At 42.6% G+C, this 14393-nt stretch overlaps 1 protein-coding gene across 3 annotated transcripts in view; it reads right to left on the reverse strand.

The window, feature by feature from the left end:
- Positions 1-14393, reverse strand: part of LOC129831851 (neurofibromin-like) — a 113426-nt gene that overhangs the window by 90195 nt on the left and 8838 nt on the right. For all 3 annotated transcript variants that reach the window (XM_055895359.1, XM_055895357.1, XM_055895360.1), the window contains exons 2-6: positions 13479-13622; positions 9000-9083; positions 6289-6479; positions 2239-2345; positions 2057-2124 (exon numbers count right to left, since the gene is read on the reverse strand). In XM_055895359.1, the coding sequence (XP_055751334.1) occupies positions 2057-2124; positions 2239-2345; positions 6289-6479; positions 9000-9083; positions 13479-13622 (594 nt within the window). The remainder of the gene's footprint in view (positions 1-2056; positions 2125-2238; positions 2346-6288; positions 6480-8999; positions 9084-13478; positions 13623-14393) is intronic.

Below are 14393 nucleotides of genomic sequence, written 5' to 3' on the forward strand. Positions count from 1 at the left end.
TTGGGCTGCAATTTCTGAGGCTGGTAACTCTAATGAACTTATCCTCTGCATCAGAGGTAACTCTGGGTCTTCCTTTCCTGTGGTGCTATGATGAAACTGATAACCAGTTCATCATAGCGCTTGGAAGGTTTTTGCGATTGCACTGGAAGAAACATTCAAAGTTGTTGAAATGTTCTGTATTGACTGACCTTCATGTCTTAAAGTAATGATGGACTGTTTCTCTTTGCTTATTGGAGCTGTTCTTGCCATAATATGGACTTGATCTTTTACCAAATAGGGCTATCTTATGTATACCACCCATACATGTCACAACACAACTGATTGTCTCAAATGCATTAAGGAAAGAAATTCCACAAATTAATAATACACACCTGTTAATTGAAATGCATTCCAGGTGACTATCTCATGAAGCTGGATGAGAGAATGCCAAGAGTGTGCAAAGCTGTCATCAAGGCAAAAGGTGGCTACTTTGAAGAATCTCAAATATATTTGGAATTGTTTAACACTTTTTTTGGGTTGCTGCATGTGTTATTTCATAGTTTTGATGTCTTCACTATTATTCAACAATGTAGAAAAAATAACGAATGAGTGACTGGTACTGTACGTTTCCATGAATTTGTCCAGTTATTTTTTTACAACATTTAGAACGTTTGCATAGAAAATATATCATCTGCCTGCTACGGTGCATTTCCATTCAACTGTCTTGTCGATTAAAACAGTTGGACGTAAAGACTTCAGACGCCCCCAAAAAAATGTTTTACTGAAATTATGGCCAAAACCTAGGTGTCGAATAAACATGACATTTGTTTAGGCAATTTGCGCATTAATAAATTGGTGACAGCCTGTCTGCCCTCCCTCCTATCTGCTTCATGTCTCAGTTAGCCCTCCCTCCTATCTGCTTCATGTCTCAGTTAGCCCTCCCTCCTATCTGCTTCATGTCTCAGTTAGCCCTCCCTCCTATCTGCTTCATGTCTCAGTTAGCCCTCCCTCCTATCTGCTTCATGTCTCAGTTAGCCCTCCCTCCTATCTGCTTCATGTCTCAGTTAGCCCTCCCTCCTATCTGCTTCATGTCTCAGTTAGCCCTCCCTCCTATCTGCTTCATGTCTCAGTTAGCCCTCCCTCCTATCTGCTTCATGTCTCAGTTAGCCCTCCCTCCTATCTGCTTCATGTCTCAGTTAGCCCTCCCTCCTATCTGCTTCATGTCTCAGTTAGCCCTCCCTCCTATCTGCTTCATGTCTCAGTTAGCCCTCCCTCCTATCTGCTTCATGTCTCAGTTAGCCCTCCCTCCTATCTGCTTCATGTCTCAGTTAGCCCTCCCTCCTATCTGCTTCATGTCTCAGTTAGCCCTCCCTCCTATCTGCTTCATGTTTCAGTTAGCCCTCCCTCCTATCTGCTTCATGTCTCAGGTAGCCCTCCCTTCTATCTGCTTCATGTCTCAGTTAGCCCTCCCTTCGATCTGCTTCATGTCTCAGGTAGCCCTCCCTTCTATCTGCTTCATGTCTCAGGTAGCACGCAAAATCCAGCATGGAAATAATGTAAGAATTGACTAATACATGCCATATTTAAATAAGTCTCATGTGGCAACGTATTGCAATGGTCCGTGCCATGGTGAACCTTGCACTCCTGTAAAATAATTGGATAGTGCAACTTGCATTCAGCCAACCAAAAAAAAAGCAAGTCAAAGCAATTCAGGCCTTCTTGAAAGTCAGGATAATCCTTGTTCTGCAAAGATATGTTATTTTGAAGTTTAAAAAAAAAGGATTTAGCAATTAAATGTGTAGTGGGGTTTTATAGTTGTGTCTGGCATCACATGCCCCGCGTACCTTCTAAATTATTAGTCAATAATTTGTTAAATACATTGTTTTCATCATCATTTGCCAAATAAACCCGGGTCAATGGTAACCTGCATAGTGATGTCCTCAATGTGGAACATTTTATTTTCAACATTTCACCAGCAGCCAAGAGGTGGCAGTAGTGAAAACCATGAATAACATAATAGACCAACTTCATAAACACAAAACAGCAGCACTGAATACAGATATATTGGCACACAAACCTTTTCCAAACTGTTAATGACAGCAAGTTGGGCAGGTTTCTTCAGGGCTTTGAATTTGAATACCGTTTCTGAGAGGACGTAGTGAAAAGTAATAGAGTATTAGCAAAAAACATCAAAACACAGAATCCAGGAGTTCAAAAATACATGAAGTATGACATACAGGGAATTGAGTGAGTAGCTACCTTGGAGCAGTCTTTTAAGTTTGAAGCAGTCCACATTGATGTACTGCATGAGCTCTATATCATGGACATCCACAGTGTCTTCTGAGCAGACTGTCAGCTCCTGCAACCTGGGGGAGAATACAATGGATAAGGAATTTTAGACACTGCCAAGGAACAAGTTAATCCTGTCAAACATGAAATCCTGAGATTTTATTCTACCACAGCTTCTCATTAGAAAGGAGGGAAAGAAGAGGGCGTGGAAGAGAGGGAAAAGAGGACAACCTTGTAGAGAGGCTGCCTTTTTGACATCCCATCATCCTTTAAGACAGAACACTGACATGTGTATCAATGATGTGAAACGTTCAGAATGTTGCAGATAGAAACATTGCCCCCGACGAATGATGTGGCGGTCCTCGTCTCAATTATTCCAACTTAGTGCATTCGGAAAGTATTCAGACCCCTTAGTTTTCTACAGCCTTATTTCTAAAATTGATTAATTTGTCCCGTCCCCCCTTATCAATATTCACACTATGCCGCACAATGACAAAGCAAAAACTGTTTTTCAGAAATGTTTGAAAATATATCTTACATTTGCATAACTATTCATACCCTTTACTCAGTACTTTGTTGAAGCACCTTTGGCTGTAATTACAGCCTTGAGTCTTCTTGGGTATGACACTACAAGCTTGGCACACATGTATTTGGGGGGTTTCTCCCATTCTTCTTTGCAGATCCTTTCATGCTCTGTCAGCTTGAATGGGGAGCGTCGCTGCACAGCTGTTTTAGGGTCTCTCTGGGGATGTTCGATCGGGTTCAAGTCCGTGCTTTGGCTGGGCCACTCAAGGACATTCAGAGACTTGTATTGAAGCCACTCCTGCGCTGTCTTGGCTGTGTGCTTATGGTCGTTGTCCTGTTGGAAGGTGAACCATCACCCAAGTCTGAGGTCCTGAGCAAGTTTTCATCAAGGATCACTGTACTTTGCTCCGTTCATCTTTCCCTCGATCCTGACTAGTCTCCCAGTCCCTGCCACTGAAAAACATCCCCACAGAATGATGCTGCCACCACTCTTCACCGTAGGAATGGTGCCAGGTTTCCTTCAGATGTGACGCTTGGAGGTGGAGGCCACTGTGTTCTTGGGGACCTTCAATGCTGCAGACATTTTTTGGTACCCTACCCCAGATCTGTGCCTCGAAACAATCCTGTCTTGGAGCTCTACGAACAATTCCTTCGACCTCACGGCTTGGTTTTTGCTCTGACATGCACTGTCAACTGTGGGACCTTATCTAGACAGTTGTGCGCCTTTCAAAATCATTATCCAATCAATTGAATTTACACAGCTGAACTCCAAGTTGTAGAAACATCTCAAGGATGATTAATGGAAACAGGATGCACCTGAGCTCAATTTCAAGTCTCATAGTAAAGGGTCCGAATACTTCTGTAAATAAGGCTTTTTTTTTTTGCAAAAATGTTTTAACCTGCTTTCGCTTTGTCATTATGGGCTTTTGTGTGTAGATTGATGAGAATAAGGCTGTAAATTAACAATGTGGAAAAGTCAAGGGGTCTGAATACTTAGCAAATGCACTGTATGTTGTGTGGAAAGACATTTCATTTGTAAGTACTGAAATTATATAAGTTGTCATGGTAAACGTGTTGCTCATGAGAGGCTGCAAATATTCACCAAATTTCATGACAATAACTCAAAAGGGACAGGAAATATCCTTGTTTAACCTCTCTAGGGTAGGGGGCAGCATTTGGAATTTTAGATGAAAAGCATGCCCAAATTAAACTGCCTGCTTCTCGGGTCCAGCAGATATGATATGCATATAACTGGTAGATTTGGATATTAAACACTCTAAAGTTTCCAAAACTGTTAAAATAGTGTCTGTGAGTATAACAGTACCGATTTGGCAGGCGAAAACCTGAGAAATCCATTCAGGAAGTAGTTTTTTGGGGGGTTTTGTAGTTTACTCAATGCCATTACAGTATCCATTAAATTAGGACTCAAATTGCATTCCCTATGCCTTCCACTAGATGTCAACAGTCTTTAGAAATTGTTTCAGGCTTGTATTCTGAAAAATGAGGAAGAGCAGTCTGAATGAGTAGACCCTAAAGTGTCACAGAGCTTTTTCATGCACGTGACCGAGAGAGTGCCTTTCTTGTTTACCTTTTATATTGACGACGTTATTGTCCAGTTGAAATATTATTGATTATTTAGGCTAAAAACAACCTGAGGATTGAATATAAACATCGTTTGACATGTTTCTATGAACTTTACGGATACAATTTGGATTTTTTGTCTGCCTGTTTTGACTGCGTTTGAGCCTGTGGATTACTGAAGAAAACAAAACGGAGGTTTTTGGATATAAAGAGACATTATTGAACAAAAGGAACATTTGAGTAAATGAATGTCTGCTGAGTGCAACCATATGAAGATCATCAAAGGTAAGGGATTAATTTTATCTCTATTTCTGACTTGTGTAACTCTTCTACTTGGCTGGTTACTGTTTGTAATGATTTGTCTGCTGGGCTATGTCCTCAAATAATCGTACGGTATGCTTTCGCCGTAAAGCATTTTTTAAATCTGACACCGTGGTTGGATTCACAAGAAGTTCATATTTAAACCTATGTAAAATATGTTTGTTTTCTGAATTTTTATAATGAGTATTTCTGTATTTGAATTTGGCGCCCAGCAGTTTCACTGGCTGTTGAAGAGGTGGGACGCTAACGTCTCACGTACCCAAGAGAGGTTAAAGTTTGGAATTTGATAAAATAATATAAATGTTGAAAGATAATGATTAAATAATTCCACTCTGAAACCTTATAATTGTATGAAATTGATTACAAAATTTCATACAATTATAATCTGATGATGTGTGTAGTTTTAGTCAGAATTAGATTAAACAATGTATCTGTATAGTGGAAAATCACACTGTCTGGGCAAGGCGTAGTTTAGGATTTGAACTTGTGTGTGCCGAAGAAAAAAAATGAGAACAATTAAACTGGGTTTGGACCGACCTGGCTCGGCCTCTGAGATACTTATAGCATAGGGAGAACTTCTCAAGGTTCCCCTAATCTCGGGGGAATGGAACTGTCGGCTGGGTAGTGATACACAGTGGTGAGAACTATGGAGAAGGATAAAACTCAACTACTGTTTGTGTGTATGTATGTGCGTAGGCTATCTACTGTTTGTGTGTATGTATGTGCGTAGGATATCTACTGTTTGTGTGTATGTATGTGAGTAGGATATCTACGGTTTGTGTGGAAGTATGTGCGCAGCTATAAAATGGATGTCTTTGTATAATGGACTTAAGAGCATTCCCGGAAATAAACTGTACTATCTTTTTGCATAAGCTGAGTCTTTGACTAATTATGATTACAGATCTCAGGGATTGGTCAGAGCTATTGATTGTCAGTTATTATCATTGGGATTGAAAATTATCGTGACAGAATTTCAGTTGATTACTATAGCACCCCACTTGGGCCAATCAGTGTCATTTTATAAATGTCAGATCTCTATGGCTAGAAGTATCATTCATCGAAGTGACGAACGTACGGAGACAGATCCACAGCGCCCTCCCAAATTTCATCATGGGGGACAATTAACCTAATAGAACAACAAAACAGGGAATCCTGTTTGCGCTATCTTTACTTTCTATAACGTTGCACCATCCTGAACATCCTGGGTGGGGAGGGAGAAATTTCGTTCATGACTGGGCAAACAGTTCAGTCACAGTGACCTTGTCCATGACTGGCTGCTAAACGGAATTGCTTAGGTACACAAACAAGTTAACTTCTCACATGGCATGAGCAGGAATGGGGGCCCAAACAGTCTCCTCATCATTACTTCTGAGTGCATAAAATAATATGTAATACTACACTTCTGGGAAAATCAGGTCTAGTGGAACTTTTTAAAAAGCAGAAATACATTTTTTAACAAAAGACAATAACGTAGATCAGTTGCCATGGACCTTGGAAGAACAACAGGGTGGGCAGGCTTTTGTTCCAGCCCTGTACTAACACACCTGATCAACTGGAAGTTCTGTAGCTACTCAGGATCAGGGTTAGCATTACCTGGTGGAGATGCGGCTGAAGACAGCGTTGAAGTTGTTGCAGCTGAGGGAGAAGAGGACCCCTGAGGCGGAGGCACGGAGTTCTGCAGCGTGCTGGTGGCCCTCGCGGTACGTGTGGATGAAGTGACAGATCTCAGGCAGCAGCTGCTTCACCAGCATGGTCTCGTCCAGACGTAGGCAGTCCTTGGATTGCTGGGGGGACAGGGAGAAGAGGAAGACAAAGAAAAACAGAAGGAAAACCATGAGGAAAGTGTGTGCGCAGGCTGGCTTCTTTAGGTTCTCTGAGAAAACAAGGAGTGCTTTTCAGGTTATCAGTGGCAACTTCTCACGTACAGTCGTGGCCAAAAGTTTTGAAAATGACAAATTTTAATTTCCACAAAGTTTGCTGCTTCAGTGTCTTTAGATATTTTTATCAGATGTTACTATGGAATACTGAAGTATAATTACAAGCATTTCATAAGTGTCAAAGGCTTTTAATGACAATTACATGAAGTTGATGCATAGACCAATATTTGCAGTGTTGACCCTTCTTTTTCAAGACCTCTGCAATCCACCCTGGCATGCTGTCAATTAACTTCTGGGCCACATCCTGCCTGATGACAGCCCATTCTTGCATAATCAATGCATGGAGTTTGTCAGAATTTGTGGGGTTTTGTCTGTCCACCCGCTTCTTGAGGATTGACCACAAGTTCTCAATGGGATTAAGGTCTGTGGAGTTTCCTGGCCATGGACCCAAAACACCGATGTTTTGTTCCCCGAGCCACTTAGTTATCACTTTTGCCTTATGGCAAGGAGATCCATCATGCTGGAAAAGGCATTATTTGTCACCAAACTGTTCCTGGATGGTTGGGAGAAGTTGCTCTCGGAGGATGTGTTGGTACCATTCTTTATTCATGGATGTGTTCTTAGGCAAAATTGTGGGTGAGCCCACTCCCTTGGCTGAGAAGCAACCCCACACATGAATGGTCTCAGGATGCTTTACTGCTGGCATGACACAGGACTGATGGTAGCGCTCACCATGTCTGGTCCAGACAAGCTTTTTCCGGATGCCCCGAACAATCGTAAAGGGGATTCAGAGAAAATGACTTCACCCCAGTCCTCAGCAGTACAATCCCTGTACCTTTTGCAGAATATCAGTCTGTCCCTGATGTTTTTCCTGGAGAGAAGTGGCTTCTTTGCTGCCCTTCTTGATACAGGCCATCCTCCAAAAGTCTTCGTCTCACTGTGCGTGCAGATGCACTCATACCTGCCTGCTGCCATTCCTGAGCAAGCTCTGTACTGGTGCTGCCCCGATCTCGCAGCTGAATCAACTTTAGGAGACGGTCCTGCCGCTTGCTGGACTTTCTTGGGCGCCCTGAAGCCTTCTTCACAACAATTGAACCGCTCTCCTTGAAGTTCTTGATGATCCGATAAATGGTTGATTTAGGTGCACGCTTACTGGCAGCAATATCCTTGCCTGTGAAGCCCTTTTTATGCAAAGCAATGATGACGGCACATGTTTCCTTGCAGGTAACCATGGTTGACAGAGGAAGAACAATGATTCCAAGCACCACCCTCCTTTTCAAGCTTCCAGTCTGTTATTAGAACTCAATCAGCATGACAGAGTGATCTCCAGCCTTGTCCTCGTCAACACTCACATCTGTGTTAACGAGAGAATCACTGACATGTCAGCTGGTCCTTTTGTGGCAGGGCTGAAATGCAGTAGATATGTTTTTGGGGGATTCAGTTCATTTGCATGGCAAAGAGGGACATTGCAATTAATTGCAATTCATCTGATCACTCTTCATAACATTCTGGAGTATATGCAAATTGCCATCATACAAACTGAGGCATCAGACTTTGTGAAAATGTATATTTGTGTCAGTCTCAAAACTTTTGGCCACGACTGTACTTTGGATTTATCCAGCTGGATATGCAATACATGTATGTGGGTTAAGTGCCTCTCTCAGGGGCAAAAATACAGCATGTCCCACCTGGGATTCACCAGCGTTCCCATTGGCTCATTTCCAAAACTCGTGGGGTCAAACTGGCAGCCTCATACTAGGACAGATTGCATACAACTGCATTCAAAACCTGTTGCTCACCCTTATGTAAGAAATAGTCGAACACAAAACGAGACAACTACAATACTTAAATCTTAAAACGTAAGATGTCAAATTCAAAACGCGAGTTCCATAGCGTCCATGAGGGGAGCAGCTGGCTTCCATCTGACAACATGCACTAATGAAAAACCTATACAGAAAACTTCTGGGAATCCCATTGGAGGCAGTGAAAGCACTAACAAAAGTCAAGGAAACATCTGCAAATGTAATCTTCTGCTAAACCGTCGCAGAACAGATCAGAGCAGAGGCACCTATTTGAGGTGAAGAGAAAGCAAGACTGAAGGAAGGGGTTTAAGTGTATTAACAGAGGTCTGTCTGGAAAAAGCAGAGAGACAGAACAGAGATCCAGCCAACCAATGTAATGCTGACGTTGTGTTGGAAGACCCATAGCATTTTAGAATATTGGTGCAAGAAGAGCCAATATATTGAGGCCAGTGCTCTTGACTGATAATATTCAAAAAACAGAAAACTGTTTTGAGTTGGGAGGACTAAAAACTAAAATGGAGAACGGTTTATACACAAACAACTGTCGTGGGATAAGTTAGCAGACCAACTAAAGGTAATGTAAGGAGGGATACAGTGGATGCAGACTGTATGGGGGTTTCCTCACCGATGCTAGGCACTTCTCCAGTGTATCCAGGATAATTAGCTGGGAGAGGTAGAGGTTCTTCTCAGCAGCTTCCCCAAATATACGCTGGAGGGAGGAGAGGTTACAGACACAGATGACACAGTGATTCAGCAAACAACACTTCCAGCCCTTTGTGTGCATCCTTCACTTGAGTCGAATTGGAGTTCACACAATACACATGCCTACTAGAAGGTAGGGTTTAGAGGTCGACCGATTTTTCAACGACGATGCCGATTATTGGAGGACCAAGAAAAGCCGATACCGATTAAATCCGTCAATGTTTATATATACAGTGGGGAGAACAAGTATTTGATACACTGCCGATTTTGCAGGTTTTCCTACTTACAAAGCATGTAGAGGTCTGTAATTTTTATCATAGGCACACTTCAACTGTGAGAGACGGAATCTAAAAAATCCAGAAAATCACATTGTATGATTTTTAAGTAATTAATTTGCATTTTATTGCATGACATAAGTAATTGATACATCAGAAAAGCAGAACTTAATATTTTGTACAGCAACCTTTGTTTGCAATTACAGAGATCATACGTTTCCTGTAGTTCTTGACCAGGTTTGCACACACTGCAGCAGGGATTTTGGCCCACTCCTCCATACAGACCTTCTCCAGATCCTTCAGGTTTTGGGGCTGTCGCTGGGCAATACGGACTTTCAGCTCCCTCCAAAGATTTTCTTTTGGGTTCAGGTCTGGAGACTGGCTAGGCCACTCCAGGATTTCAAGATGCTTCTTACGGAGCCACTCCTAAGTTTCCCTGACTGTGTGTTTCGGGTCGTTGTCATGCTGGAAGACCCAGCCACGACCCATCTTCAATGCTCTTACTGAGGGAAGGAGGTTGTTGGCCAAGATCTCGCGATACATGGCCCCATCCATCCTCCCCTCAATACGATGCAGTCGTCCTGTCCCCTTTGCAGAAAAGCATCCCCAAAGAATGATGTTTCCACCTCCATGCTTCACGGTTGGGATGGAGTTCTTGGGGTTGTACTCATCCTTCTTCCTCCAAACAAGGCGAGTGGAGTTTAGACCAAAAAGCTCTATTTTTGTCTCATCAGACCACATGACCTTCTCCCATTCCTCCTCTGGATCATCCAGATGGTCATTGGCAAACTTCCGACGGGCCTGGACATGCGCTGGCTTGAGCAGGGGGACCTTGCGTGTGCTGCAGGATTTTAATCCATGACGGCGTAGTGTGTTACTAATGGTTTTCTTTAAGACTGTGGTCCCAGCTCTCTTCAGGTCATTGACCAGGTCCTGCGTGTAGTTCTGGACTGATCCCTCACCTTCCTCATGATCATTGATGCCCCACGAGGTGAGGTCTTGCATGGAGCCCCAGACCGAGGGTGATTGACCGTCATCTTGAACTTCTTCCATTTTCTAATAATTGCACCAACAGTTGTTGCCTTCTCACCAAGCTGCTTGCCTATTGTCCTGTAGCCCATCCCAGCCTTGTGCAGGTCTACAATTTTAGCCTTGATGTCCTTACACATCTCTCTGGTCTTGGCCATTGTGGAGAGGTTGGAGTCTGTTTGATTGAGTGTGTGGACAGGTGTCTTATACAGGTAACGAGTTCAAACAGGTGCAGTTATTACAGGTAATGAGTGGAGAACAGGAGGGCTTCTTAAAGAAAAACGAACAAGTCTGTGAGAGCTGGAATTCTTACTGGTTGGTAGGTGATCAAATACTTATGTCATGCAATAAAATGCAAACGAATTACTTAAAAATCATACAATGTGATTTTCTGGATTTTTTAGATTCCGTCTCTCACAGTTGAAGTGTGCCTATGATAAAAATTACAGACCTCTACATGCTTTGTAAGTAGGAAAACCTGCAAAATCGGCAGTGTATCAAATACTTGTTCTCCCCACTGTATATACACTGCTCAAAAAAATAAAGGGAACACTTAAACAACCCAATGTAACTCCAAGTCAATCACACTTCTATGAAATCAAACTGTCCACTTAGGAAGCAACACTGATTGACAATAAATTTCACATGCTGTTGTGCAAATGGAATAGACAAAAGGTGGAAATTATAGGCAATTAGCAAGACACCCCCAAAAAAGGAGTGATTCTGCAGGTGGTGACCACAGACCACTTCTCAGTTCCTATGCTTCCTGGCTGATGTTTTGGTCACTTTTGAATGCTGGCGGTGCTTTCACTCTAGTGGTAGCATGGGACAGAGTCTACAACCCACACAAGTGGCTCAGGTAGTGCAGTTCATCCAGGATGGCACATCAATGCGAGCTGTGGCAAAAAGGTTTGTTGTGTCTGTCAGCGTAGTGTCCAGAGCATGGAGGCGCTACCAGGAGACAGGCCAGTACATCAGGAGACGTGGAGGAGGCCGTAGGAGGGCAACAACCCAGCAGCAGGACCGCTACCTCCGCCTTTGTGCAAGGAGGTGCACTGCCAGAGCCCTGCAAAATGACCTCCAGCAGGCCACAAATGTGCATGTGTCTGCTCAAACGGTCAGAAACAGACTCCATGAGGGTGGTATGAGGGCCCGACGTCCACAGGTGGGGGTTGTGCTTACAGCCCAACACCGTGCAGGACGTTTGGCATTTGCCAGAGAACACCAAGATTGGCAAATTCGCCACTGGCGCCCTGTGCTCTTCACAGATGAAAGCAGGTTCACACTGAGCACATGTGACAGACATGACAGAGTCTGGAGACGCCGTGGAGAACGTTCTGCTGCCTGCAACATCCTCCAGCATGACCGGTTTGGCGGTGGGTCAGTCATGGTGTGTGGTGGCATTTCTTTGTGGGGCCGCACAGCCAGCATTCAAAAGTGACCAAAACATCAGCCAGGAAGCATAGGAACTGAGAAGTGGTGTGTGGTCCCCACCTGCAGAACCATTCCTATTTGGGGAGTGTCTTACTAATTGCCTATAATTTCCACCTTTTGTCTATTCCATTTGCACAACAGCATGTGAAATTTATTGTCAATCAGTGTTGCTTCCTAAGTGGACAGTTTGATTTCATAGAAGTGTGATTGACTTGGAGTTACATTGTGTTGTTTAAGTGTTCCCTTTATTTTTTTGAGCAGTGTATATTTGTAATAATGACAATTACAACAATACTGAATGAACACTTATTTTAACTTAATATAATACATCAGTAAAATCAATTTAGGCTCAAATAAATAAACATGTTCAATTTGGTTTAAACAATGCAAAAACAGTGTTGGAGAAGAAAGTAAAAGTGCAATATGTGCCATGTAAAAAAGCTAACGTTTAAGTTCCTTGCTCAGAACATGAGAACATATGAAAGCTAGTGGTTACTTTTAACATGAGTCTTCAATATTCCCATGTAAGAAGTTTTAGGTTGTAGTTATTATAGGACTATTTCTCTCTATACCATTTGTATTTCATATACCTTTGAATATTGGATGTTCTAATAGGTACTTTAGTATTGCCAGCCTAATCTCGGGAGTTGATAGGCTTGAAGTCATAAACAGCGCTGTGCTTCAAGCAATGCAAAGAGCTGCTGGAAAACGCTGGAAAGTGCTGTTTGCATGAATGCTTACGATCCTGCTGCTGCCTACCACCGCTCAGTCAGACTGCTCTATCAAATCTTAGAATTAATTAGAATAACACACAGAAATACGAGCTTACGGTCATTAATATGGTCAAATCCGGAAACGATCATTTCGAAAACAAAATGTTCATTCTTTCAGTGAAATACGGAGCCGTTCCATATTTTATCTAACAAGAGGCATCCCTAAGTCTAAATATTGCTGTTACATTGCACAACCTTCAATGTTATGTCATAATTATGTAAAATACTGGCAAATTATTTACGGTCTTTGTTAGGAAGAAATGGTCTTCACACAGTTCGCAACAAGCCAGGCGGCCCAAACTGTTGCATATACCCTGACTCTACTTGCAATGAATGCAAGAGAAGCGACACAATTTCCCTAGTTAATATTGCCTGCTAACATTAAAATAAATTAACTAAATATGCAGGTTTTTAAAAATACACTTGTGTATTGATTTTAAGAAAGGCAATGATGTTTATGGTTAGGTACATTTGTGCAACGATTGTGCTGTTTTTTGAAAATGCGCTTTTGTTAAATCATCACCCGTTTGGCAAAGTAGGCTGATGACAAATTAACAGGCATAGCATTGATTATATGAAACGCAGGACAAGCTAGTTAACTAGTAATATCATCAACCATGTGTAGTTAACTAGTGATTATGTTAAGATTGCTTATTTTTTATAAGATAAGTTTAATGCTAGCTAGCACCTTACCTTGGCTCCTTGCTGCACTCGCGTAACAGGTAGTCAGCCTGCCACGCAGTCTCCTCGTGGATTGAAATGTAATCGCAGTCCATGCCTATTACTCGGTCGACCACTAGTAGGGTTGATGACGTGCAATGTAGTGATCCCCATTACTCATGCTAAAGTCAAATAAACAGCTAAAAGTGTTAAGTTAAAAGCTCCACTTACCATGTTGTTCACATTTTTTAATATGTTGGTGAGGCCACTGATGACGAGGGAGAACTTGTTCTTAGAGATGTTGATGAGACATTCCTTGTTATGCTCTGTGCTGACTTTGGTGTGGTTGTTCTGATGTCCTGTTTTAACGGGAAGCTAAGAGAAGGGGGGAAAAATTGTAAAGTCACAAGAGAATCTAGCCACGGGTGAACGCGTTAGACAGTGGACCACACAGTGCCGTCGGAAAGTATTCAGACCCCTACATTTGCCCACATTTTGTTACGTTAGTCTTATTCTAAGATGGATTAAATTGTTTATTTCTCAATCTACAGGTTTTTAGAAATGTTAGCCATTTTATTTTAAAAATTAAGGAATGGAAATTACATTTACATAAGTATTCAGACCCTTTCCTCAGTACTTTGTTGTAGCACCTTTGGCAGCGATTACAGCCTCGAGTCTTCTTGGGTATGACGCTAAAAGCATGGCACACCTGTATTTGGGGAGTTTCTCCCATTCTTCTCTGCAGATCCTCTCAAGCTCTGTCAGGTTGGATGGAGCGCGTCGCTGAACAACTATTTTCAGGTCTCTCTAGAGATGTTTGATTTGGTTCAAGTCCGTGCTTTGGCTGAGCCACTCAAGGACATTCAGAGACTTGTCCCGAAGCCACTCCTGCGTTGTCTTGGCTGTGTGCTTAGGGTTGTTGTCCTGCTGGAAGGTGAACCTTCACCCCAGTCTGAGGTCCTGAGTGCCCTGGAGCAGGTTTTCATCAAGGATCTCTCTGTACTTAGCGCCATTCATCTGTCTCTCGATCCTGACTAGTTTCCCAGTCCCTGAAAAATATCCCCACAGCAGGATGCTGCCACCACCATGCTTCACCTTAGGGATGGTGCCAGGTTTCCTCCAGATGTGAGACTTGGCATTCAGGCC

This window comes from Salvelinus fontinalis, chromosome 33, assembly GCF_029448725.1.
Source record: "Salvelinus fontinalis isolate EN_2023a chromosome 33, ASM2944872v1, whole genome shotgun sequence".
Taxonomy (NCBI): domain Eukaryota; kingdom Metazoa; phylum Chordata; class Actinopteri; order Salmoniformes; family Salmonidae; genus Salvelinus; species Salvelinus fontinalis.